Source organism: Chroicocephalus ridibundus, chromosome 6 (assembly GCF_963924245.1).
Source record: "Chroicocephalus ridibundus chromosome 6, bChrRid1.1, whole genome shotgun sequence".
Lineage (NCBI taxonomy): Eukaryota > Metazoa > Chordata > Aves > Charadriiformes > Laridae > Chroicocephalus > Chroicocephalus ridibundus.
The window spans coordinates 36,940,959-36,966,902 of record NC_086289.1 but is presented as its reverse complement, the minus strand read 5'-3'; the positions used below and the strand labels follow the sequence as shown (position 1 = coordinate 36,966,902).

General features: G+C 59.2%; 2 protein-coding genes across 5 annotated transcripts in view; one reads left to right on the top strand and one right to left on the bottom strand.

Annotated features, from left to right (window-relative positions):
* The window catches only part of CDH23 (cadherin related 23), a 212,293-nt gene extending 196,308 nt beyond the window's left edge, over positions 1-15,985 (top strand). The window contains exons 41-69 of one of the 4 annotated variants that reach the window (XM_063337560.1): positions 829-962; positions 1,196-1,405; positions 1,584-1,691; positions 2,235-2,337; positions 3,198-3,323; positions 3,410-3,613; positions 3,846-4,304; positions 5,147-5,263; positions 5,632-5,856; positions 5,940-6,109; positions 6,444-6,581; positions 6,737-6,856; positions 7,286-7,463; positions 8,257-8,468; positions 9,000-9,194; positions 9,502-9,612; positions 9,797-9,926; positions 10,105-10,368; positions 10,493-10,654; positions 10,789-11,045; positions 11,468-11,565; positions 11,666-11,786; positions 11,956-12,035; positions 12,396-12,436; positions 12,767-12,827; positions 13,244-13,373; positions 13,456-13,578; positions 13,758-13,871; positions 14,848-15,985. In XM_063337560.1, the coding sequence (XP_063193630.1) occupies positions 829-962; positions 1,196-1,405; positions 1,584-1,691; positions 2,235-2,337; positions 3,198-3,323; positions 3,410-3,613; positions 3,846-4,304; positions 5,147-5,263; positions 5,632-5,856; positions 5,940-6,109; positions 6,444-6,581; positions 6,737-6,856; positions 7,286-7,463; positions 8,257-8,468; positions 9,000-9,194; positions 9,502-9,612; positions 9,797-9,926; positions 10,105-10,368; positions 10,493-10,654; positions 10,789-11,045; positions 11,468-11,565; positions 11,666-11,786; positions 11,956-12,035; positions 12,396-12,436; positions 12,767-12,827; positions 13,244-13,373; positions 13,456-13,578; positions 13,758-13,871; positions 14,848-15,171 (4,715 nt within the window). In that variant the 3' untranslated portion in view covers positions 15,172-15,985. Of the gene's footprint in view, positions 1-828; positions 963-1,195; positions 1,444-1,583; positions 1,692-2,234; positions 2,338-3,151; positions 3,324-3,409; positions 3,614-3,845; positions 4,305-5,146; positions 5,264-5,631; positions 5,857-5,939; positions 6,110-6,443; positions 6,582-6,736; positions 6,857-7,285; positions 7,464-8,256; positions 8,469-8,999; positions 9,195-9,501; positions 9,613-9,796; positions 9,927-10,104; positions 10,369-10,492; positions 10,655-10,788; positions 11,046-11,467; positions 11,566-11,665; positions 11,787-11,955; positions 12,036-12,395; positions 12,437-12,766; positions 12,828-13,243; positions 13,374-13,455; positions 13,579-13,757; positions 13,872-14,847 lie in introns of those variants that run through there. The other 3 variants (XM_063337558.1, XM_063337557.1, XM_063337559.1) reach the window with 3 other exon arrangements.
* A 778-nt stretch (positions 15,986-16,763) lies between these two features.
* On the bottom strand, positions 16,764-23,905 carry LOC134517786 (prosaposin-like). The gene is made up of 15 exons (XM_063339666.1): positions 23,833-23,905; positions 20,633-20,757; positions 20,262-20,336; positions 20,037-20,162; positions 19,632-19,829; positions 19,157-19,300; positions 18,930-18,986; positions 18,680-18,688; positions 18,437-18,544; positions 18,144-18,230; positions 17,856-18,039; positions 17,591-17,760; positions 17,427-17,507; positions 17,200-17,307; positions 16,764-17,110 (listed from the first exon to the last, which is right to left on the bottom strand). Exons 1-15 carry the CDS (start codon positions 23,891-23,893, stop codon positions 17,075-17,077), a joined length of 1,569 nt encoding a protein of 522 aa, XP_063195736.1. The 5' UTR covers positions 23,894-23,905; the 3' UTR covers positions 16,764-17,074.
* Between the last annotated feature and the right edge of the window lie 2,039 nt (positions 23,906-25,944).

The following is a 25,944-nucleotide window of genomic DNA, read 5'->3' as shown; positions in this document are numbered from 1 at the left end:
CCCGTCCTCCCTCCCAGCGCTTCTGCGAATTCAGCCTTTCGACACCAGGAAATCCTGTTTTGAGCAACAGGAAACTTAACCCGTTCATGGCCAGCCAAGGCGGGGTGGCCGGGACTTGTGCAAGAGAGGGGGAGAATCTGCTAAACAATGAGGGGAAGAAAAGGAAAAAAAAAAAAAAAAAAAGGGCAAAAAAACAAACCGCAGAAAGAGAAACTGAGAGCTGCAAGTGCACAGCCCCGTCCCCTCACCCCCATGGGGTTTACAGGGTGTTTGGGGACCGAGTTGCTCTGCCACCCATGGGGAAGCTGTAGCTGCAGCCCCACCAGCATCCCAGAGCAGGTGGCAGAGGAGCCATGGGCATCCCTAACCATGGGGACATAGGGCTGTCCCTCTGTGAACGGGTGGTGACTTCAGCCTAGGGTGTCTGGAAGGCAGAGCCCAGTCCCATCTCCCAGCTGGCCCCACTGCAAAGCTTTTCCAGAGCAAGTCCAGGGGTGTCCGCGCCATGTAGCCCACCCTGATCTGGCCATCACGGGGCATGGGCAGGTGCTCAGAGGGCTGTTGGCATCTTCAGAAAGGCCCAGCCAAGGGGCACGGGCACCTTTTATTTGGCCATTCAGCCCACCCCCTGCTCCTGCTGGTACCTGGGGATGCATCCAGGAGAGTCTCCGGCTGCCACAGTCCTCCCATATCTCCAGTAGCGGGTCATGGTTTTGTCCCCAAACCCTCCCTGGTGCTTGTCCCCCATCACAAATTAAGTCGTTCCCCTGGGGTGCTGGGCCACTCGCAGCAGCATGGTGCAAGCCAGGGCCCTGTTGTCTCCGGCAGGGGAATTTGTGATCTCCCCGGTGGAAGGGGAGCTGCGGGTGCGGAAGGATGCCGAACTGGACCGCGAGAACATCCCCTTCTATAACCTCACCATCGCCGCCCGGGACCGGGGGGTGCCCCCCCTCAGCTCCACGGTGAGTCCCCTGGGGTGGCATGGGGGGCTGCGGGGTGCCATCCCCCATCCCCACCTCCTTCCTCCTGGTCTCTGCCTTCACTCTCCTCCCCTCCTTCTCCTTCCCCTTGTCCCTGGGGCTTTCCTCTGCCAGACCGTAGTGGGCTGAGTGGGGAAGCCCACCTCTTGCCCAGGGGGGCATAAAAAGGATGGGAGGGATGGATACAGGTGCCGTGTTCCTGCACTTCCCTGCAGATCCTAGTGGGCATCCGCGTGCTGGACATCAACGACAATGACCCCGTGCTCCTCAACCTCCCCATGAACCTCACCCTCAGCGAGAATGCCCCCATCTCCAGCTTCGTCACCCGCATCCTTGCCCGGGACGCAGATCAGGGGCCGAACGCACTCCTGACCTTCGACATAACTGCGGGCAACAAGGAGAATGCCTTCTACATCAACAGCACCGTATGCCCCCAGGGGGGTGGGATGCCGGGATACGGAGGGTGGGCACCCCTGGTCCTGGAGCCCTGCCTTCCCTGGGCACCCATGAGTGCCATCTGGCATCCTTGCCCTGGCAGGAGGTGACCTGGGAGAAGCGGTCCTCGTGTCCCTTGTACCTATTTCCTCCCTTTTTTCTTGGTAGAGCGGCATCATCTACGTAAACCACCCGCTGGACAGGGAGCGAGTGGCAGAGTACAGGCTGACCATCACAGTGAAGGACAACCCCGAGAACATACGCAATGCCAGGCGGGTAATTACGGGCACTGCCAGGGCCTCCAGTGGTGCAGGCAGCAGGGCGGGTGGGAGAAGGGGTTCCTGCCGTGGCCAAAAACCAGATGACGCATTCACCCACAGCATTTCCAATAGCAGCCTTATCCCCCAAAAGCTGGGGATCACAAGGAGGGGGCTGTAACCCTCTCCCCAGCAGAGAACAGGACCAGTATGATTTAGGGCAAGTCCAACATTGCATGTCGACTCCATGCAACAGGAGCAGACGTCACGGAAGGGGGGACAAAGTTGGGCTGGAGAGCTGGACAGCCACAATGACACCGGAGCATCCTTTGGCCCTGCCAAGATGTCCCACGGATCCCCCTTCAGGGTGCAGGCTGGGAAGGGGTGCCCAACCCCGGGGCAAGGGTCCCTGCAGACCCTCCAGGATGGTCCAGGGAGCACAGCATCATAGTTGCACAGGGGTCCAGCTTTGACCAGCACCAAACTGGAGGTGTGAGAGGCAGGAGTGAGCTCAAGGAAAGGACATTGCTGTCATCACCCTCTTGTCGCCATTTTCCTTTAGGATTTCGACCTGCTGGTCATTTCCATAGCGGATGAGAATGACAACCGCCCCCTCTTCACCCAGAGCTCCTACCAGGCTGAGGTGATGGAGAACTCACCCCCAGGTAGGTCTCTCTTCTCTCCCTTAAGTGGCTCCTGGGGAGTGCCTTTGGGGCCAGGCGAGGGGAGGTGTCTCCTGGCTGTGGAGGAGACACGACGCTGAGCAGGGAAAGGCTGCAGGTCAGTGGGACGGGGATGCTGAGCACGAGGGCTTTCTGCTGACCACCTGGGCAGATCAGCCTCCAGGAGACCATAGCTTTGGTCCATGCTGCTGGTGGAAACCCTTCCTGACGCAGGTCTGGCACAACCCTGTGAGAAATCGGTCCCGTTTGGGAGTTGCTCAGCTGCAGACAGCAAGAGGTGCCCACGGTCTGAGCCGAGCCCTGGGGGCAGCCTTGAGGGCATCAACATGCCCAACATCCCTGCAGGGGATAGAGTGCCATCTCTCCATCACCAGCACCTGGAGCCGCGTTGCTCTGGGGGTTAGAGGTAAAACAGTCCAGCCTGTCCAGGTAGACGTTTCCCAGCCAAAGAGCTGGGGAAGTTTTGCCTTCCTGCCATTTAAATTGCTCTGTGCTCCAAGACCTCAGGTACCTCTCTGTCCCGCCATCAAGGGACGTCCCAGGCGAAGCGTTTGGGTGCCTCCAAGTGATGCCCTCGGTGGCAGGGTGCTGGTGCCACCCATCTGATGGATGTGTCTGTCTGTTTGTTTTTAGCTGGACGTCCCGCCACCTCACCTGGGCCTTCCAAGTCGGTCTGCAAGGCTGCAGCAGCTGACCCCCCGCTGCCTCGTGCACTGCGAGGCCCCTCTCTGTCACCTCCTCCATCCATTCATTGCTGTCCCTCATGCATCACCAGGGTGGGAGGGGATGGGGGGGCTCTGCAGGGGGCTGCCACCCTCCCTAACCATTGTCATCCCCTCCAGGGACCCTGGTCACGGTGCTCAATGGACCCATCCTAGCTCTGGACAGTGATGAGGGCAGCAACGCAATGGTGACCTACCAGCTCCTGGAGGCATCTCTGAACTTCTTTGTTATCGACAACAGGACAGGTGGGGTGGCTCAGCAGGTGACTGTCCCCAGCCCAGGGCCACCAGGCAGACATGGGGTCAGTCACCAGGCTTTTCCCCTTCTCCAGGTGTCATTTCAGTGAAGCGTGGCAGCGTGGTAGACCGAGAGGCTTTGCTGGACCCTCTGCTGGAGTTCACGCTGGTGGCTTGTGATGTGGGAGGGCTGAACAGCACTGCCAGCCTAGTGGTGACCGTCCTGGATGACAATGACAACCGCCCCGTCTTCCAGCCAGCTTCCATCACGGCATGGTTGCGGGAAAACAGCCCCCCAGGTCAGGAGGAGGGTGGGGCTGAACGTGAGAGCGGGTGATAGGGAGACCTGGGTGTCCCCCTGGGACTCTGAAGATCCAGCTCCCAGGGTCAGGGCTGGTCAGGATGGGGTTGAAGGGAAAATCTGGGAATTGGGGCTGCCCATGTTTCTTGATGGTGTTCGCCTCGGGACTGGGGGCTTGTTGCTGCTGCCCTCCAACCCTCGCTTGAGAGGGCTGTGTCCCCCCTTTCCAGGCTTCTCCATCCTCCAGGTGACAGCCACAGATGCCGACAGTGGCCTCAACCAGCAGCTGGATTACCGGATTGAGGGTGGCGGCCAGGACAGGTTCCTGATCGACACCGCCACGGGGGTGATCCGGGTGGCCAACATCAGCATCGACCGGGAGGAGCGGGATGCCTACCGGCTGACGGTGGTGGCCGTGGACCAGGGCACGCCAGCGCTCTCGGGCACCGCCACCGTCAGCCTCTTCATCGACGACATCAACGACTGCAGGCCCGAGTTCATCAACCCCATCCAGACGGTCAGCGTCCCTGAGTCGGCCCCCCCTGGCACCGTGGTGGCTGAGGTGACTGCCATCGACCGGGACCTCCACCCTCGCCTGGAGTACTACCTGCTGGAGATCGTGGCCCGTGACGACACAGACGCACTGGTGCCCGACCAGCAAGGAGTGTTCACAGTGGATTTTAGGACAGGTAGGAGAGTGGGAAGGGCTGCGCGGGCGGCGCAGAACCCTCTACTGTCTTCTGCTTCTTCTTCTTCTTCTCTGCCTGGAGGTAGGTGCCTGAGGCACAGGGAGATGATGCTCCCCTCTTGCGTCCCCACTCTCCTCCTCCGGCTGCCCCGTCTCACCCTGCCCTGTCCTCTCTCCCCCAGCCAAACAACTTAACTAACCCTTTTCTTTCCTTTCCGGCTCTCGGCCCACCAGGTTTGTCTCTGTGTCTGTGCTTGTTTCTCTCTCCACGCCACCCATCGCCTCCCTCCTCCATCTCACCCATCTCCATCACAGGCAGCCCCACTGCGGGCCGGGGGCTGCTCAGCCTTGGCAGACCGGACACGGGCACCCTCGCTGGGGGGAGCAAGGGGGGGCACTCCGGGGTAGGTGGTGGGCTCTACCCTCAAGGAAGGTGGGCCAGGAGCTCCCTGCATCTGTTTTGGAAGCACGGACCTGATACAGGGAAGAAAAAAATACCTGTTGGGAAGGATACAGGACAGGACTCTCGGATGCTGAGCTAAGGTGGATGGGGTCGTGCAGGGCAGCAGCAGCAGTCGCTCCCAAACACCTCTCGTCCTCACAACCCAAATTCCTACCCTGGCTGAGGCAGCCTGAGACCTTGTTAGCTGGGCAGAGCGGAGCAGGCAGGAAGGCAGGTGATGGAGAGCAGAGGGAGAGAAGTTGTCTCCTCCTGTAGCTATGGAGTGTTTTCCCCATTTAGCCTTTGGGCAGAGGCAGGAGTGCAAGTGCAGTGGAGGGTCCTCGGTGGAGGGGGAACACAAGCACTGCCTGTGACCCTCCCCATCTTTTTGGGGTTCCCAGGAGCTGTGAAGATCAAAACTCCCCTCAACCGGGAACTGGTGGCCACCTACGAGGTCACCATCTCCGTCCACGATAATGCCAGCGAAGTCATCGACCGCTCGGTCAGCGTGCCCAACGGTAAGCCCGAACGTCCCAGGGCTGCACTGGGATGAAGCAGTCTGTGTGCCCATAACTGTACCGTGGGAGACACCTGCTTCTTCATTACCATCCCCGTGACATCTTGCCAGCCTGCTCCTGGTAAATCCAGGCACATGCAGATCAGGAGTAGGTCTGAAGTAGGTGAGAGTGTCCACAGCCAGCTCAGGGCAGAGCGGCTTTGCTGAATATTGCCATTTATCTTGATGAACCAGCTCAGTTTAGTTGGGTTTCCTGGAGTTTCACGCTTGTCTCTTTATGACCTTCCTTTCTCCCATCCTTTCTTTGCTTCTCTTTCTCACTTGTCCTCTTCCTCTTCTCTTCCCCTGTGGTCACCACCATGGCCACAGCCAAGCTGACAGTCAATGTCTTGGACGTCAATGACAACACCCCCCGCTTCCGCCCCTTTGGGGTCACCTACTTCATGGAGAGGATCCTGGAGGGAGCCACACAGGGCACCACACTCATCTCCATCTCAGCGGTGGACCCGGACAAAGGTGCCAATGGGCAGATCACCTACGAGCTGCTGAACCTCTCCCCGGAAGGCTACGTCTGTCTTGAAGACCAGTCAGCAGGTCCGTGGCCTGGAGAGGTGGGAGTCTGGGGTAGGTTGGTGGCCTGGGGCAGGTTTCTCATTTCAGGGTCTGCCATCCTCTAGGGAAGGTCGTGGCCAACAGGACGGTGGACTATGAGGAGGTGCAGTGGCTGAACTTCACCATCCGAGCTTCCGACAACGGCTCTCCCCGCAGATCCGCTGAGATCCCTGTGTACCTCCAGATAGTGGACATCAATGACAACAATCCTGTTTTCAGCCAACCATCCTACCAGGTGAGCTGGGCTCCCCCATTCAAGTCCACGTGGGGCTGGGCAGTGCCTGCCTGGTGAGGACGGGCACAGAGCTGGGCGTTCTCCAGGGACACCTTCTCTTCCCTCTCTCTGTGCTTGAACCACATGAAGAAGATAGTCAACCCACCAATGTACTCTGTGTCAACACCTTGTTCTGAGTCCAGCTGTGCCCATCCCTGGGTGCCACCCTATGACCTTGGTTGCTGCCTGCTAAACCAGCCCATGGCAGGGGGATTGGAATAAGATGGTCTTTAAGGTCCCTTCCAACCCAAACCATTCTATGATTCTATGAAACAACTCATCCCTTTGCTTTCAGAAAGCTGTCTTTGAGGACGTGCCATTGGGTACGGTCATCCTGAGGGTCCAGGCCACGGATGCAGATTCTGGGCGTTTTGCTCTCATCCAGTACAGCCTGGGGGATGGAGAGGGCAAGTTTGGGATAAATCCCAACACGGTAAGGAGCCAAGCGAGGCTGGAACAGAGTGGGGAAAGGGAGGGGAGGCTGAGATGGTCCCACCTTCTGCCTTGCTCCCACATCTCACCTTCTGCCCCTTCTTGAGTACCAGCTCTGCCAGATGAGGTCCACCTGAAGGTCTCTGTGTGCTGCAGGGTGACATCTACATCCTGTCAGCCCTGGACCGGGAGAAGAAGGATCACTACACGCTGACAGCTGTAGCCAGGGACAACCCCGGGGACGTGTCCAGTAACCGTCGGGAGAACTCCGTGCAGGTAGGGCTCTCCTCCTCCCACCACCCCTCGTGTGGTGGTCACCAGCAAGGAGGTGTTAAACCTCAGGCTTTCCTCCCCAGCAGGGAAGGGAGGAATTAGGCAGGAGAGCAGATGATCCCAGGGGCTGGGGGGTGGATGGTGCAGGGCACTTTGGGTTGTGGGGACAGCACGTCAGCAGAAGGGGACAGAGCAGGAGGGGCAGGGAAGGGCGACACTATTGTCTACAAGTGCTGCGGCATGAATGGGTGCCCCAGCCGTGGTGGCCCCCATTGTTGGAGGCAGGAATTCAGCTATCGGAGCTAAACGAATAGCAGGAAGGGGACCACGCTCCAGCGGCGGAGCCGCGGGTCATGGCAGGGGTACGGCCCCTGGGGGCTGCCTGGCCACCTCCAGCCTCATGTCACCCAGCCAGCTGCGCTTTTGTCGAAGGTGCTGGTCACAGTCCTGGACATTAACGACTTCAGGCCCCAGTTCAGCAAGAGCCAGTTCAGCACCAGCGTCTACGAGAATGAGCCGGCGGGGACGTCAGTGATCACCATGACCGCCACCGACCTGGACGAAGGGGATAACGGCGTAGTGACCTACAGCATCGAGGGCCCCGGCGCAGGTGGGTGCTGGCGGTGGGGAGCTCCTCCCCGGGGAAGAGGGTTATGATGAGGAGCAATTGGAGGAGACATAGTGGCCAAGACTACATCTTGTGTCCTCTGGCTGGTTTGGACCAAGGTTGTGCACACGCTCCCAGGAGCGATACCGAAAGCGTGGAGGTTTCGGTATTGCTCCACAGTTCCCAGTTCCTCGTGGTGTGGCATGTTATGGCTTTGCCTGCCTTCGTCCTGCAGCCCAGCCTCAGCTTGTCCTCTTGTCTCCCCCCACCCCAGCAAGGCTTTCTATGTACGCAAGTGTGCCTTGGAGCACACTCGCTGCACGCTTTGGGGGAAAGCTAAGAAGAGCTAGGAGGCTGTGGGTGGATAGTGATAGCGCCTGAAATCCAGTATATCTCCGCATGTCGAGGAGTAACAGGAACCAAGCAAAAGCCAGCGTAAATGTAGAGGGAAATGGAAGAAAGTTCATTTTCCTGAGACCCATGGGCTCTTCTGACTTCCTTCTGACCACTGCCCTGTCCTGGCTGGTCAGGAGTGAAACACAGCCAGGGGTGGCCCGGGAGCAGGGCTCTTGTCATTGCCCAGTGGCAGGCAGTCGGCAGCGGGCAAGGATGCTCTGAAATGGCAACCTGAGAGCACCCGCACCCCTAGCCTCAGGCAGCCAGCTCCGCTCAATCACCCCTTGACAGGGATTTCCCACCAGTGAGGGGTGTGCTTCAGCTGGTGTACTGGTTTCTAGTCGTAATTTATCCGGCGCCAAGTGTCCTGAGCCAGAGGTGTGTTTTTTCTACCCCCCAGAGGCTTTCAAGATCAATAAAGACTCGGGGCTCATCACATCCCGGCGGCGCTTGCAGTCCTACGAGAGGTTCAACCTGACTGTGGTGGCCACAGACAAGGGGCACCCGCCTCTCTGGGGGACCACCATGCTCCACGTGGACGTCATCGACATCAATGACAACCGCCCCGTCTTCGTCCGCCCGCCCAATGGCACCATCCTGCACATCAAGGAGGTAAACCCCTTGAGAGGGAGCGGGGTCATGGCATGCCGAGACCATGGCCGGGAGCACTCCTGCCTACCGGTGGCAAAATCCAATCTCCATTTGCACTGGGGATGGAACAAGACCTTGATTTAACATGCAGCAAGAAGGTTTGGGTCATGGGGCTGAACGGTCAGCAACAGCCCCTCTCCATATGTGTTAGCGGGGATGTCGGGGCAGCTCTGGGGAACAGAAACCACAGCAACATGCAAAATTAGGAAACAGCCAGTCACTGTGTGATGAGTGGCAAGTGACAAGGGCCGAAACACTGACATTTAAGATGTTTCTCCTTTCTGAGAAGCTGGGCTTGGCTCAGCCAGTCCTTGGCTTGCACATGGAGCAGCCACACGGCCGAAGGGAATCACGGCTCCTCGTTGCCAGCTGCCAGTTGGGTTTTGAGCAGGAGGAGCCTGCTGACCCTGATACAAGGGGGTTTGGAGGGGCAGGGGGAGCAGGGGGCTCTCATGCAATGCCGGGGCTGAGGGGCTGCACGTGTGCAAGCAGGAGATCCCCCTGGGGTCCAACGTCTATGAGGTCTACGCCACGGACAAAGACGAGGGCCTCAACGGAGCAGTGCTCTACAACCTGCTGAAAACCGGGGCGGGGAACAAAGACTGGGAGTATTTCAGCATCGACTCAGTCAGCGGGCTGATCCAGACGGCCATGCGGCTGGACCGGGAGAAGCAGGCGGTGTACAATGTGAGCCAGGCGGCAGCACACCCGTGGGGTGGCCGGGACTGTCCATGAGGCTGTGGGTCCGGTGCGGGGCTGGCGGGATGCAAGCGATGTGGTGGGGATGGGATCAGCTGCCGCAGTCATGAAGGTGTCACACCTTGGCAGGAACTGGGTGGTTATCAAGCACCATGGGGGAGTTGCATCCTGGTGGGCCAGCTCCCAATTCCCTGTTAAATCCCCCCAAAATCCTCCACCACTCAACCATCCCCTCAGACATGTCTCCTGGCCCACGTGGCTTTGCCCAGGATGGCGCTTTTGCCTCTCTCCCCAGCTGATCATCGTGGCCTGTGACCAGGGCCAGCCAGCCTATGAGACCATGCAGCCTCTCCAGGTCGCACTCGATGACATTGATGACAATGAGCCCATCTTCCTCAGGCCACCCGTAAGGCGCCGGGATGGAGGGGATGGGACACAGGGGATGCAGGGATGGGGATACCGGCGGGCACGTGTGATGGAGCATGCACTGCTGGGCGTCACCATGGTGGGGAGCACAATGGGACGCGTCCACTTTAATTTAAAGCCACCTCGATGCTCATAACCGTCCCTTCTCCTGGGGTCTCTGGCAGAGGGACAGTCCCCAGTACCAGGCACTCTCCGTCCCTGAGCACTCACAGCCAGGCACCGTGGTGGGAAACGTCACTGGGGCAGTGGATGCAGATGAGGGCTCCAATGCCATCGTCTACTACTTCATAGCAGGTGGGTGCCAAGTGGGGAGAGGATGGGCAGCTCTATGTCCCCCTGCACACCCCTCACCAAGGGTTTCCATTGCTCCCAACATCCCCTCACTGCCTTTCTGCTCTGGTCAATGAGCAAGGTGGCATTTTAGAAATGCCAGCCCAAAGGGGACTAATTGGGGTCCCCTTTCTGCACCCAGCTGGGAACCAGGAGAGCAACTTCCATCTGAGCCGGGAGGGGAAGCTGCAGGTCTTGCGAGACCTGGACCGGGAGAAGGACCCATACTACTCCATCATAGTCAAAGCGTCCAGCCAGAGGAACTGGTCCCCTCCCCGGGGCCAGCGGGCGGGCAGAGCCCAGGCCTGGGACCTCAACGGGGACCTGACCCTTCAGGAGGTGCGGATCTTCCTGGATGACATCAATGACCAGTCCCCCCAGTTCACCAAGTCAGAGTACACAGCAGGTAAGGGGTGCCAAGGGCTGGGAGGGCACCAGGAGCCGGAAATGCTCCAGGAAAAACACAGCCAGATGAAGGGGCAGTGAAAGCCAGCCTGACCCCATGTCCCCGGCCTGTCTCTCTCTCAAAGGGGTCGCCACCGACGCCAAGGTGGGATCGGAGCTGATCAGAGTGGTCGCAGTGGACGCTGATATAGGCAATAACAGCCTGGTCCTGTACAACATCTTGGGTATCCGCTATATCAAGCAGCACTCCAACGACTCCGAGGAGGTGGCCAACATCTTCAGCATTGGTGCGTATGCTGCATCCCACAGGAGTACGAGTCTGTGGCCAGAGACTTCCCCGAGACCAAAGACAGCCCCATGATGAAAGACATCCCCATGACCAGGGTCGCTAATGCTGGGCTTGTGACTGTCCTTCCCCCAGGAACCCTTGATGGAATCCTGCGAACCTTTGACCTCTTCACAGCCTACAACCCCGGCTACTTCGTGGTGGACATCATGGCCTCTGACCTGGTGGGCCACAACGACACGGCCATTGTGGGGATTTACATACTGCGGGATGACCAGCGGGTCAAAATCATCATCAATGAGATCCCTGACAAAGTTAGGCAGTTCGAAGAGGAGTTCATCAGTCTGCTCTCCAACATCACAGGTGCCATTGTCAACACAGATGATGTGCAGGTAGTCATCCACCTTTGAGGTTGCTTCAAGGGGCGGGTAACCTTCCATGTGCTGCTTGGGAGGTCTCCTTTGAGGGTGCCCTGTCTGTTTAAACCATAGACACCCCTGAGCTCTGAAGGTGATGGATACACCCCAGGCTGGGGTGTATCAAAGGGGTCCAGACCGACCCCATGCCAGGCCTGGGGGTCTCTTGCCACACGAGCACACCTCAGGGTGCCCTGTCTGTTTAAACCATAGACACCCCTGAGCTCTGAAGGTGATGGATACACCCCAGGCTGGGGTGTATCAAAGGGGTCCAGACCGACCCCATGCCAGGCCTGGGGGTCTCTTGCCACACGAGCACACCTCAGGGCACCCTTGGGAGATGCCCCGGGAGGAGACACCTCTACCGCACTGCAGACCTTGCTGTCTCTGCTCCCCAGTTCCATGTTGACAAGAAAGGTCGGGTGAACTTTGCACAGACAGAGCTTCTGATCCACGTGGTGAACAGGGATACCAACCGCATCCTGGACGTGGAGCGGTACGTCACCTGGCCCGTCACCCAGCCCATTGCCTGGCCCATTAGGTCCTCGGGGAACCTCATTAATGTCAAGATGCCCAAGCACCCCTTCTCTTCCCAGGGTGATTCAGATGATAGATGAGAACAAGGAGCAGCTGAGGAACCTCTTCAGGAACTACAATGTGCTGGATGTGCAGCCCGCCATCACCGCCCGGGCCCCAGATGACCTCTCGGCTCTGCAGGTAACAGCCCAACTGGGGCTGGAGATGGCTACTGCTCGCAGTGGGGCGATGTCCCTTCACATCTTCCATGGCCTGGAGGGATGTTTCACCCAAATAATTTTGGGCGGGTGCCCACTGCTGGGTACTGGCTCCGTGCTGGAGGTGGCCACTACCCCTCTGTCCCTCCCAGATGGCGATCATCGTGCTGGCCGTCCTGCTCTTCCTGGCTGCCATGCTCTTCATCCTCATGAACTGGTACTACCGGACAGTGTGAGTAATGCCAGGGCTCTGCCCCACCGGCCGCAATCTCCCCACAAGCTGGGGGGACCCGCGTGGCTGCTCCCGGCCCTGGCAGTGCTGGCAAGCAAAGGAGGGCACCAGCTTCTCCACGCTTTCCGCGGCAGTGTAGTTCCTGAAGAGGTTCCTCAGCTGCTCCTTGTTCTCAGCCTGAGTTCAGAAACTGCCCCTCTTCCCCCAAAATATAATGGTTTTACTACTGATGTTGCCTCTCCCCACCAAACTCGTCGTCCTTATAGATAGAGGGGCTGTTTGCCGGGTTATGGCAAATCTGCACGCACACCCCCTCTCCTTTCGAGCATCTTCATTTTATCCGCTGTATTTCTTTCACAGGCACAAGAGGAAATTGAAAGCCATAGTGGCTGGCTCCACCGGTGAGCAGTGTTTGGGGTTTTCCCGTTGCGTGGGACGGCAGGGGGGATGAGCAGCATGGAGGGGGCACACGTGGGGGATGCCAGCGGGGTGTAAGCTGGAAGCGATCCTGCTTGCAAGCGATGCTGGGCATCCTGCCCAGCGAGGCACGATGGTGGGAGGCTTTCCGCAGCATCCACGCTCTGCATCGTCAGCAGCATCCCGGCGTGTTTCTCATGCTGTTGGTGCCTTTTTGGTCGCCAAGTTTCCCTCCCCAGTAAAGAAGTGCCACCCTGTTTGCTGCTTGTCCCACCAACAGGCCGCCCTGTAACCCCTGCCCCTGCCTTTCGCAGGGAACAGAGGCTTCATGGACATCATGGACATGCCAAACACCAACAAGTACTCCTTTGATGGGTGAGGTTTGCCGCCTCGCGGGATGGCAGGTTGCTCCCGAGAGAGGGACGCCTGGGTTTTGTGGCCAGGGATGGGCAGGAGGTGGAGACGCGACACCTCTCTGCTCTGCGGAGGGATGCGGTCAGGCATGCCGTGTGGGGCATGACGCTGACCCTGGAGCGGTCGCTTGCCTTGAGAACTTTCAAAGCCAAAAGACCTTGTCCCTGTCCTGTGACTCCATCTCTGCCAACTCTGGCCAGCTCTGGGTAAGCAGAGATGACGGGCGGCTGTCGACACACATCTGGATCCAGGGCAGCCAAATTCCTGGCTGCATAGGGCAGGAGGAGGCAGCGCAACCTCGGCATCCAGACTCTGGATGGGGTTAGGGATGCTGCCGTTGTTTGCTTGTGCTGAGGGCTGTTCCTCTTCCCGGGCAGGGCCAACCCGGTGTGGCTGGACCCCTTCTGCAGGAACATGGAGCTGGCGGCACAGGCGGAGCATGAGGACGACCTGCCGGAGAACCTGAGTGAGATCACCGACCTCTGGAACAGCCCGGCCCGCACCCACGTGAGACACGGCCCCCACCGGGATGCCTCCTCCCCTTGCCCAACGCCCATGCCACCTCCTCAGCCGCTCTCTCCTCCCGCAGGGGACCTTCGGCAGAGAGCCCTCCGCGGCCAAGCCCGAGGATGACCGCTACCTGCGGGCAGCCATCCAGGAGTATGACAACATTGCCAAGCTTGGGCAGATCATGCGGGAGGGACCCATCAAGGTGAGTGATGATCGTGGGCATCCTCCACCAAGGAGGGTTCTTCTACCGCTCTGGCTTCCAGGTTTACGGCCACAGCGCCAGAGGGTGATGTTGCTCCAAAAAATGCTGGGATGAGGCCAACCTCCCTCCACCCAAACCATCTCCCCTGGGTAACCTGTCATCTCTCCCCCTCCGCCCAGGGCTCTCTCTTGAAGGTGGTCCTGGATGATTACATGCGCTTGAAAAAACTCTTTGCCCAGCGGATGGTGCATAAGGCCACCGCCAGTCAGGGGGACCGCTCCTCGGTCTCGGAGGTAGACGGGGTGTGCATGGGCGTGGGGAGATGCTTGCCGTGCCCTCTGGGATGCAGTGTGTCTTCCAGCCCCGCAGCCTGCAGTCGCTCCCCACGGCCACAGTTCCCATCATCCAGTGGTCCCCCCATTTCCTGCTTGGCCAAAACGAGCCAGACGCTGGTTTTCCACTGAGCCTGTTGGCTCCCTGCAGTGCCCCAGCTCTTGTGATCCTCCCGTGTTTCCTCTGAGCATCATCAGCACCCTCTCCCTTGGTCTCTCCCACCCTGGAGGAGGACGCCCCCCTCTCTGCGGGGTGTGCTTTGTCCATCACCTCCCCGTCTCCCCACAAAGGCACAGACGCTCTGCCGAGGCTGGTCAAGATGCTGGAGGTCCCTGCACACACGTGGGGACATTGTCCCTCCCTTCCGCCCCTCCGGGCTTACCCACCCAGCAGTTTTTTGAGACAGAAAGGCTGGGACAGAGGGTTTTGGTGCAGGAGGGCTAGTATGGGGTTAAGCAGCTCCTCCCGCAGCCTTGCCCCTCTTCATGGGGGGCAAAACGTGGGGCAAAGAGAGTGGAGGAGAGCACTGGGATGGGAGACACCTTTCAGCCCCCTGTCCCTCCTTGTCTTTATTCCCCTCAAGCCCCAACCAGCCTTGCCTCGACTCCTTTCCTTGTTTGCCTCCTGCCCCACCACCTTCATACAACCACAAATCCCAACCTGGGTTCGAACCCCCCCTTCCTTGGCTGCTGTGGGGGCTGCTGCCAGACCCACCACCCGGCTGGCAGCCAGTGCCTGAGCTGGGGCATCCATGCGACAAGCGAGCAATCCGGCTGGACACCATCATCGTGCTGGTGATCTTCATCACCACGCTCTGAGGTTGCTTCAGAAGAGGAGGGTCTCGTCTCTCCTGCTGGGCTCCAACTTTGCAGGAGGTTCAGAGTCCGGGAAGCCAGGACCGCGGTGGTGATTCCTTCCCCCGTGGACCTTTTGCAGCTGATCCAGAAGGAGCTGGAGGAGGAGGAGGAGCACAGCCCCGGCCAGGGCAGCCTCCGCTTCCGACACAAGCAGCCGGTGGAGCTGAAAGGTCCTGACGGCATCCACGTGGTGCACGGCAGCACGGGCACGCTGCTCGCCTCCGACCTCAACAGCCTGCCCGAGGACGACCAGAAGGTGCTGGGTCGCTCGCTGGAGACTCTGACCGCCGACTGCGGGGGCTACAGCGACCACAACGCCCGCACCGAGTCGGCCAAGTCCACCCCCTTGCACAAGATGCGGGAGGTGATCATGGAGAGCCCGCTGGAGATCACCGAGTTATGACGAGCGGTGGTGGTGGTGGTGCTCCTCTAGGCAAGCGGGGCCAGCGGGGATGAAGCACGGAGCAAGGGGGGCCATGGTGGGGGCCGGGGGCACCCCAAGACCGGTGCTCGGCCCCCCCTTCCCCTGCAGAAGGAGTCCAGGCCAACCGGTGCAGTTCGCTCCAGCGGCCTTGGAGAGCTTGGCCCCGGGAAAGGGCTCTCAGGACCGGTTTGCTTTTACTCACCTGTCATTTATCCATGAAAGCATTAATTTTTTTTTATTTTTCTTATTTAAAAAAAAGAAGTGGGTTTTTTTTAAAAAAAAAAGAAAAGAGAAGCTAAACGAATCTAATGAGTCCAGGCTGGGCAGCGGTGAAGGCACGGTGGAGCGAAGGCACAGATGAGGTGCCACCGCGGTGTCCCTAAGGCACAGGCTGAGGACAAGGAGCCGTCACACCTTGACCACGGGCACGGGGAGGGCCGGGGCAGCGTGAGACCAAGTCCGTTTGGCATTAACGTCACCTTTCCGGCAAGGAAAGACAAAAAAAAAAAAAAAAACCAAAAAAAAAACCCAACAAAACCCAACAAAAACCGAAGACATTTCTCCATTTTGCTGGCTTTACCAAAACATGTTGCGACGTCAGAAAAGAGAGAGACTGACAACGACTGGGGCTTCTGGATGTGGAGTGCTCGTGCGTGTCTTTTCTTGCCCTTTTCTTTCCCCTCCTCTCTTGCTTTCCGGTTTGTTCGTTGAGGGGGGGGGCGGTTTGTTTCCAATCGTAACTTTGTGGAGAGTTTCGGGCACGGTCTGTTACGGGACTCAGAAATACACTGTCTATGGCTTTGGGTAACCTGTCTGTCGTCCTTCCTCCCCGGCCCTGACGGATTCATGGTACCCAAACCAACTTTTGAAGAGAAAAACCCCCTTTTTCCCCCCCCTTAATTCACCCCTCCCTCCATCACCTTCGCGAGACGCCACCCCAGGTGTTGCTGCACCCCAGATTTTGGAGGAAGCATTAAAACTCCCCCAGGTTTGCTCCCCACCCCCGGCACCCCAGGAGAACGAGGAGGGAAACAACAAGCCGGGCTCACGGGAAGAGTTTATTTGCAGCGAGATGCTCCTGTGCACGCTCAGGACCGGCTGTCACGGGCGTCCCCCCTCCCGCAGCGGGGAGGGACGAGCCAGCACCACACTGTTCCCCCCACCGCGGCTGGGTCAGCACAGGACCCCCCCGGCAGGGATGTGTGCGTGAAAGGAATTTTTTCTCCCCCAAAACTCACTCATTTTCTTGTTCGGGGGATAATTAATATATATATCTATCTATCCAGCAACGGGCTGGACACTAAATCAGTGTGCTGCAAACAGGCATTGCAAAGACGGGCATTGCAGGTAGATTTAATCCACTTCTAACTGGCGACCCGGGGAAAAATAAAGTAAAATAAAATATAAAGCCACCCCAATTTGAAGAGGGACCAGCAAAGGGGGCTGGGCTTGCCAAAAGCCGACGAGACCTGCGGTGTGAGGCTGCCTTTGGGCAGCAGAAACCATCCCAGCCCACAGGGACGGATCCACGTTGCAGGATTTGGGCTTTACAAGCATGAACTGGTGGGATGGGGATGGAGGGGCATGGGGATGGGGATGGGGAGGGATGGTGGGATTTTGCAGTCAGCCCAAGAGACGGAGAGGCTGAATCTCCAGTCCTGAAAATACTGACGAGTCCCTTAACCTGATTTGGAAATCCAAGCCCCAGGGGTGGAGAAGGAAGAGGCAGAGGTGGCTGGGGTCCCCCACAGTCCCCGCCGGGGTGGTGAGGCCGGTGGGCTCCTGCCGTCGCCGTCCATGGATGCGGGCGCATCCCAAGGGAAGGGGTCCGGGATCCTGAACCAAAGCGGCGGGCAAGTCCAGGCAGCCGGGGAGGAGGCTCCTAGTTCCATAGGTGACGCCGGCAGTGCTCGACGGCCTGCGGGAGAGACGGGGAGAGACGGTGGGGGGAGACGGGGACTCCCAAGACCCTGCTGACCCAGGGGAGGGGACGCAGCCGACACTTACGTTGCACTCAACCGCCGTGGCCATGTTCTTGCACCAGTAACGTGGGCCCCAGGCGCAGGGGTCTGAGCCCAGGAGATCCTCCTTGGGTGAGTCGCAGGCTCTTATTTTCTGCATTGCGAAAGACAACATGGGAGAAGGGAGGCAAAACACCCAACCTCATGGACGCACTGTGACCCTGCTGCCGTCTAGGGGAGCAGGCGCAGCACCCGTGGCACGGGGGCACTTACGGTGCAGACGAAGTTGGGGTCCATCATCTGCACAAGGAGCCGCACGGCTGCCGGCTCGTACTGGACCACCAGCGCCTCGCACTGAGAAGAAGAGAGGGGGTAAGCCCAGTTTGGGGCTGGGGGGGTCCCCGCCAGGCCGGGTGCTCCCCGCTTCCCCATCTCACCTTGCTGGTGAGCGGCGTGGGCAGCAGCTCACAGCCCTTCTCCAGCACATCACCCAGCTCTGCCAAGGTCTCGTTCTTCAGCAGCTCATTATCAAAGTAGGTGATGACGATCTGGCAGACGTTGCAGAAGGCGCCCGCACCCACCGCCAGCTGCTCCAGCGCGGCAGCCCCTGTGGGACATGGCAGGGGGGACGTTAGCACCCTCCCATCACCCCTCTCCCCAAGGACCCGGCATCTGGGTGGCACCCGGGGACCCCTATCTCACCTCGGTGGGTGTCCCCGCTGCGGGGACAGCAGTGCAGCATGGTGCAGACGGCCGCCGGGTCGGTGGCCTCCAGCAGCATGATGACCACGGCTTTGCCGTAGGAGTCAACAAAGTCCTTGCACTGCCCGATGACACCGTGGGGCAGCATGTAGCACACCTTCTCAATGTCGTTCACCAGTTGCTCCTGCCGGGAGAAGGCGGGCGGAGGGATGGGGAGACCCCCTCCCGCTTCCTTACTGCCTGCTCCCCACCTTGCCCCCCTCCCCGGACCGCAGCGGTGGGGCTCACCTCCGTCACGTTGTTCTCCAGGAGGCTCTCGGCCGCCTTCACGGCGAACTGGCACATCTCACACAGCGGCGTGGTCCCCTCCCCGTCCTGCCGGGACGAGCCAATGGGACACGTGCCCAACAACCCCCCCAGAACCATCCCCACCAAACCAACCCCTGCAAAAGACATTTCCCACCTTGGAAAAATTGGAATTCTCAAGGAAGGGGGGGGGGGGGGAGGAAAATAAGGCTTCCCCTCCCCGGCATTTGGATTTGAAGGAGCGCGGCAGAAACTAAGGGGGGGTCCCCGCTTACCCCTATCACGCTCAGGACCTGCACCAGCTTCTCGGTGAGCAGCATGTGGAGGGGCAGCACCGAGGCAGAGGAGCAGAGTCCCAACCGGCCACACAGCTCCATTGGGTCCTGGGGGGGGAAGAGAGAGAGAGAGAGACACCCCAAATCAGGTGGGCATCGCCCCCCCCGGCAAGGTGAGCCTATGCCCCCCTCCCCTCCCCACCAAGGGCTATTTCAGATTTTTTGGGCACAGGTCTCGCTTACCTCAGCCTGCTGCCGGCGGAGGGGGCAGAAAACAGCAAGGAAAAAAATATAAATAGAAAAAAGAATTAGAGAGGTTGCAAGCCAGAGAGGGGGGGAATATTTCAAAATTTGTAGTAATATAAAGCAGTGGGTTTAATTAAAAAAAAAAAAAAAGAGCAGAGACCCACACTGGCCAATGAGGCCCAATCGGCCGTGCCTCTCGCCCCCCCACAACCCCCCCCAGCACCCACCGCCCCCGGGAGCTGCTCACCAAGTGCCGCAGCAGCCGGGCAGCCGTGTCCGCGTACGCGACCAGGTAGCGCTTGCACTGTGGAGACGGGGAGACACGGCATCAACCCCCGAGTGGAGACACCCCACCACCCCAACGGACCCCCCACCACCACCACAGCCTGCCACAGCGTGATGGCAGCGAAAGATGCTGCCATGGTGGGCTGGGAAGGAGGAGGGGGGAGCCCAGCGGGATGCCAGCGGCCTCACCTGCCGCTCCAGGCCAGGCGCCATGCCCTCGCACACCCACTCGGCGCCGGCCACCAGCGCCGGGGCCATGGCAGCGTCGGTCCCCAGCTCCAGCTGGAGGGCGGCCACCAGCTGCAGGCAGTCCCCGCACACCTCCTCCATCTCCTGTGGGACAACGCGGGCAGGGACACGTCAGTACGCCCCCCACCCCACCCCCCCCCCCAAAAAAAAGATAAAACCGAGCCCCAACACACACGTGGGATTTAAATGCCAGTGGCAATCTGGGGCAGCTTTTTGGCCAGCATCTCTCTGGTCCCGCCCCCCCCACATCCTGCCGTATCCCAGCCCCAAATTGGTGAGTTCCCTAATCAGATGCCATTTCAGCTGTGCAGTAATTTTAGGTGTTGGTTTTTTTTAATTATTGTTAAATAGACGATGCTTAGGTGATTCTTGCCCTTGAACAGCATCAATGGCATTCTTGCCGGTGCCGCGGTACCTGGGCCTCGCCGCGAGGCGGGTCCTGGGGATGGAGCAGGAGGGGGATGTTGGTGATGAAGGGGATGCCCAGGTCAGCGAAGTCCTCAGCGGGGCCTGTGGAGGCCGGCGGCGGCTCCTGCTGGAACTTCAGGGCCCCCGTGGGGCCCTCCCGGGGCTGGCACAATTTGATGGTCCCACACACCACCTTTGGGTCCGACTGGGGGAGCAGAGGGGTGGGGGCTTGGGGTGGTGTCTGCCCCATTGCCCTGCTCCCCCCCATCCCTGGGTCATTCCCGTCCCCATCTCCGTCTTGCAAAGGTTTTGTCCCAAGCTCCAAAAGCCTCCCTTGCCCTGTGAGCCCCCAAGTCATCCCAAACCATGGAGAAACACAAACCCAAGGGTTTTCCCTCCCCGGGCCAGTTACCAGCACTTGCTTGCCCAGCTGGACGAGGATGAGGATGCCAGTGTCCACCATCCTCTTGCACTTGACAGACCAGTCCTGGAAGGGCAGGTACTGGCATTTCTTATCCAAGAAGACCCGCAGCTTCTCCTAGGTGACAAGGGGAGAGCTCAGGGCTGGGCTGGCCCCACAGTGGAAGAGAGGGGGGCACATGCCAGCCCCGCACACCTCCCCCCAGCCTTGACCTACCTCAGTGCGGTTGTCCTGCAGGATCTTGCCCACCACAGAGACCGCCACCTGGCACAGGTGACACGGGATCCCCTTCTGCCGAGAGAGAAGATACCTCGGGATGATGCCACGGCACCCAGCCATCCCCTCCCCCCCGCATCCCGCCTTCCTTCCCCAAATCCCACCCCACAAATGAGGGGCACTGCTCATTTTTGTCGCTCACCCTGCAGACACATTGCTGCCCAAGAGCATCAGCAGATGCTCCTCTGGGTGCCCAGTACCGGCGTGGCCAGATGAGGCTTCTCCCCGCAGCCCATCGTTTTGGGGCAGGATGGGCACGTCCCGCCATCCCCCCCTGCCCCGCCGCATCCTCCATCTCCCAGTGCGGTTACCCCCAGGGCCTGGTCCCAGACGGTGATCCGGCAGAGCTCCAGCGTCCCACACTTGGCCGCCGTCGCCACGTCGCGGCACCAGTCCTCCGGCCGCTCGTCGCACTGCTGGAGGGGGCTGGCCCTGGCTGTGGGGTGGTGGGGAGAGGAGACCATCAGCCACCTCCCCGGGCACCCCCAGACCAGCTCCTGCACCACCCTGACCCCATTTCCCCAGCCTGAGGTGCTCCTCACCCTCCCGCCATGATTCACCCGGGGCTTTCACAATGGTGGTGGGGTGGTTGGGTTTTATATATGGTTTTACGAGCCCAGCAAAGACCGGCTTCATTGGGCCACCACGTGCTTCCAGGTTTTTTCCAACAGGATGCTGCAGCAGCTTTTGGGCCAGCATCAAAAGCAAAGCTAATTTGGGGGATCACCCTCAGCCTCGCAGCAGCACCCTTCGACACGCTGGGGAGGCGGCTGCTTGTAAAAAAACAGCAATAAATCTTGCAAAACGAGCAAACTGGGGGTGCCAGCGCTCACGGTTAACCACGCCACAGCTCCCGGCAATGATTGAGCAATGCCAGTTTTGGGGTGGTATTTTGTTGGGTTTGTTTTTTTGTTTTTTTTTTTTTTTTAATTCATTTCCTCCCAACGACAGCATTTTCTCCTGGCTGCAAATCCCCGGCGTGGCAGCAGCGGCGGTGGCGTGGCGCAACACCGGCGGTTTAATTGCCACCTCGGCGTGTCAGGATTAATTTGCGATGGGGCAAGTGTTTCTTCCCACCGGGGGATGCGCCCACCCAGGATGTGGCCGGAGGGGGGTGGCGAGGAGCCGGTGCATCCCAAGCCCTTCACTGCCCTGCTTTGGCCGGGACCTGCTCCGGGAAGATGGGGGGGCACATGGGGAGCAGCACATGGACAGATGGACGGACAGACCCTGCTGCATACCCTCTTGCAGCTGGCGTTCTTAAGAACAACCCCCCCCCCCCCGCCCCGAGAACATTCGCAGACAGCTTTTACCACCCTACCCTTATCAGGTTTCTCCCCAAAAGCTGCTTCTCCCACATCCCGGCTCATCCACGGGACGTGTTGGGGCAGCAGCTTGAGATGCTCAGGGCCACCCCGGCAAGTCCCTGGAGGTGGGACCAGTGGGAAAGGGTGTCCCCAGCCCCCCCCCACCAGCCCTGCCTTCTCCCAAAAGCGCTGGCGCAGCTCGGGTGGTGCCTCAGCCCCGATTGCCCCATCCGGCTGACGGCAGCACCGGGGCAGGAGCGAGCCCCGGGGCAGGGTGAGTCGTGTGTCCCCCTCCCCGGTTTCCCATGCAGGGCTTCTCCCACACACCTCCCCAGGAGCACGGTGTCGCGGTTGCCACATCACCTGAGAGATATATATTTAATTTATTGGGTTTTTTTTAACCCTGGCGAACAAGAATGGCAAGTCAGCGGAAGCTTTAAGGGGCAGCACCAAAAAAAAACCCACCACCACGAGGAGAGGGGAGGTGACAACTCCACAGCCTGTTCCTGACCCACAGACACGCGCATCTCCCGCAGCCCCGTGATGGAGACCGGACCGGCGGCGACGGACGCTGCCAGCAACGGCATGGGGGGATTCGGCTGGTCTAAAAGACACCGATGGTTTGGATCCCTCACGGCTGGGCGCTTACTCCTCGCTCTGCCCAAGCTGAAACTCGGGCAACCAGTGCCGGGCCGGAAAAGTAATTAATACTAATCATAAAGCCCAACTGCTGAGAGCAGGGGGAGCTTCCCCAGGTGGAAAACATCCCCACCGGGCAGGCAACCGGTGCAACTGGTGCCCCGTGAGCTCTCCTCCATGTTCCTGAGCTGTGGGGGTGCTGCCTCGTGCTGATGGGCACCCAGGTAGCAGGACATTGGGCAAATAAAGTGATTTATGGCAAATCCCCAGCACAGAGCACAGGATGAGGCAGGGATGCTCCCATGCTGCCGTGGTGGCCCCAGGTTTGCCAGGACGGCCCTGTTCCTGACTTCCAGGCCCCTGGGATGGGCTTTGCTCAGGATGGGGATCCAGCAGCGAGCTGTGGATCTGGCAGGGCCGTGCCGGCATTACGTGGAGCCCCGGAGCGCGCCGGCCGAGCCGGCCAAGCAGGTTGTGACGTAAACCCCGGGGGTGGTGGCGTGGGCCCCGGCGCCCGAGTTCCCAGCTGGGCGCACGCCCCTGTTACAGCGAAAAAAATCATAAATACACCCTTCCCAGCATCAAAATCCTTCTCCGAGGCTTGCTGTGGCCCCCCACAGCTGGTCCTGCAGCCCCACCAGCCCCACCGTGGTGCAGCTGGGCCACCACCAGCTTCCAGGGCAGATGTCACGCCAAGGACGGACGTGCGGAGCGTGGGTGAACATTCCTGCTCTGCCTGTTGGTGGCTGGAGGACCTTGGCACGTTCCCACCACCACCACGTCACGCGTGCGAGGGCACAAGTCCTCCACCGCAAAGCCAGGTCATGTCGGAGGAGCCCGATGGGCCGAGCCGGGAGTAATTAGGGCGCAAAAGGGGTTCTTCCCTCTAAAAAGGGTTGGGTTTTTTTTTTTTGCCTACAACAACAGCAGGGATCCATGGCTTCCCCAGGAGAAGGTCCACAGGTAGGATTAGCACACAGAGCCCCAAAGCCCTGGTGATGAGGGGTCTCCAAAGGTGCTCAGGGCTGCAACTCTGCACCCCCATCACCCTGCTAGCCACAGCAGAAGAGGTTTCCTGCCTCCTGCACCTCTGAGGAGGTCCCTGAGGAAAGGGACAGCATCAGGTGGCACCATGGTCCCTCCCTTGTGCTGGGACAACAAAGCAGCTTTCCCCCAAACAGCACGTACACAGCCACGTCCCAACGCCGAGGGCAACAGCCAAAGCAGCCCCTCTCCCCCACGGCTGCCAAGACGCCCCATCAGCTGACCTCCCTCCTTCCCTACCCCAGGAAAACACCGGCTCCATGCAGATCCCTGCTGCCCGGAGAAGCAGGAGGGGAGCACAAGCCCCTTTTTGCCCCGAAACCATCTTTCAGGGCAGAAGTCACAAGGCCCATGTCCAGGTGGGCAAGAGGTAAATCAGGCGGTGGTGGCACCTGCCCCGGCTTTCCTCTGGCCTATCTCCAACACCAGGGAGGGACGAGGAAGCTTAAAACACTATAGTTTTGGGGTCCAGAGGGGTTTTCCGGGCTCTCCTTGAGTCCTACCCCCAGGCCTGGCCTTACCTTGGTGGGAAGCCAGGCACACAGAAAGGATCAGCACCCAGCCACTCCATTTGCTCTCCATGCCGTTCCTATGACAGTTCTCAGTGGCTGGTTCCTCTCCCGTGCTGCTCCCAGACTGAGGAATCTTGGATGGGTTGGGATAGGTAGTGAGAACCCCACACCTACGCAGGGCAATTACCACACCCCTCTCCTCAACGCCTTGATTATAAAATCATCCCCCGGCCTGCCAGCGGGAGGGAGGGACCGGAGCCGGGCAGGTATTCCCGGGAAGCCAAAACCAGCCCAGAACCTGCTTCCCAACGCTAACCCTGCCACCCCTGGCTGCAAAGGGTGGGGGACAAGTGTCCCGGTGCCACACCAGGGAGCCATTCTCTGCGCTCCTCACTGAACAGAGCACCATCCATTACAAAAAAAAAGGTCGGGGCGCAGATATCAGAGACCTGCAAATTCAGGACAAGTGAATTAATGGTGCGTTTAGAGGCTTAAAGCATTTAAAAGACCTTTGTTTCATTCAAAGCGAAGCAAGGGAATGAAGACAAGAGGAAAGCGTTATGGCTTGAAGAACGCACAAACAATTTGTTGTTGTTTAGACAATTATTCTCCCACCCCACGGCGCACCCGCTGCCCGCCACCTGCAGGACCGGCCCTCGGCCGCCGGGCGGCAGCACCCCCTTTAATGATCCCGCTCTCGGCGCTCATTAGGGTGATGAGCGGTGACGGCTCTCAGCCCGCTTGAGGCCAGCCGGGCACCGGAACCACCTACCGGGCTGCGGGGCTCCCGGCTCTCGGCCCCGGCCGCACTCGGAGCCGAGGCAACGGACAGCCTGCGCCTCCGCACCAAAAACCTGCAGAATACAGTCGGTTTTCGCCCCGGAACGAGCCCGGGGACGCTGCATCGCTCCGCGCGGGGCACTAGGACCGGGGGGGGGGGGGTGACAGCATGGAGTCGGACGGGGACCAGGGAGGGGGGCTGGCGCCTCATCCACAACGTAAAAATCGGTGATTTTTTTGCTTTCCTGCATGAAAACGGTTGTTGTTTTTCAGTCCTTTCCAGCTGCACAAGTCCAGGTGGATATAGCTTTCCCGGGAGCCCCAAATTGGGATATTTTCCCCCCAAAATTAGGGGGGGTGGTCCCCCAGCACAGACCCAGAATCGGGGGGGGTCGGGGTATTTCTGTGCCGCGGCGGCAGCTCCCGCTTGGCGTGCTGGCCCCGCGGGGGGAAAGTCCCCGCTTTGGGGGAATTGGCCCCAAATCAGGATGGGAAAAGGGGGAGAAGGAGCAGGGGGAAGGGGCGGCTTTGGAAAGTGCTTTGATGTCTTCACGAGAGACTAGAGGGGAGGGCGAATTTCTAAATCCTTTCTACAAAGAGCCTTTCTTTGCATCTTAGAAACCTCGTAGAGCATAGGCATTTACGCCACTATATCTATTTACGGACACACAGAGATATATACGCACGCACTTCGAGAATACCTGTTACCTATTTAGACTTGTATAGGATATCTGTAAAGAGTCAGATCTATTTAGACTTAGATGTTAACACTTATTATACAGAACATCTAATTAGACTAGCTATCTGTTTAGACATATATTCTGACACTTGAATAGCTCTTTATAAATAAATCTTTCTAAAATCTTTTCGTAGTCTTCTGATGCCCAAGGCCAACTGATGCTTGGCCAGTGTCTACCCCGGTGCCTGTGGCGACGGCTGCTCCCTCGTGTGTGCTTTTCTAGCTGTCCTCTGTCGGCAAACTGCCTGGTGCAGCCCCAGCACACCCCATCATTTGAGCTCCCCGGAGAGATTTTTCTGTTGATCTTTCTTTTTTTTTTAATGCTTAAAACAAGCGGACATAATTTGGGTGGGAGCTTGGTGGGAAACTCAGTGCTCCCAGCTGATGTGCTTTTGATTGGCCCCACCACGTCCTCGCCTCGCTGCCTCCTGCAGCCCCTGCATGCCAGATCTTCAGGCCAACCCGCTCGGCATTTTCTGTTCCCTTTTCAATTCTGCTTCTCTAAAAGCTGCTGGGGGTGAAATAAAGAAGTTAAGTTTATTTTTAATTCACAGCAGACATTTTATAAACCTGCAGTGCTGAAGATTTTCTTTGACAGGATG

Excerpts from the sequence above, each read along its gene's own strand:
- LOC134517786 (XM_063339666.1), bottom strand. The coding sequence starts at position 23,893 with ATGGAGAGCAAATGGAGTGGCTGGGTGCTGATCCTTTCTGTGTGCCTG. Across the intron at positions 17,761-17,855 it reads CAGCGGGGACACCCACCGAG|GGGCTGCCGCGCTGGAGCAG; the intron begins GTGAGATAGGGG and ends CATGTCCCACAG. Across the intron at positions 17,308-17,426 it reads ACCCCAACTTCGTCTGCACC|AAAATAAGAGCCTGCGACTC; the intron begins GTAAGTGCCCCC and ends TTCGCAATGCAG.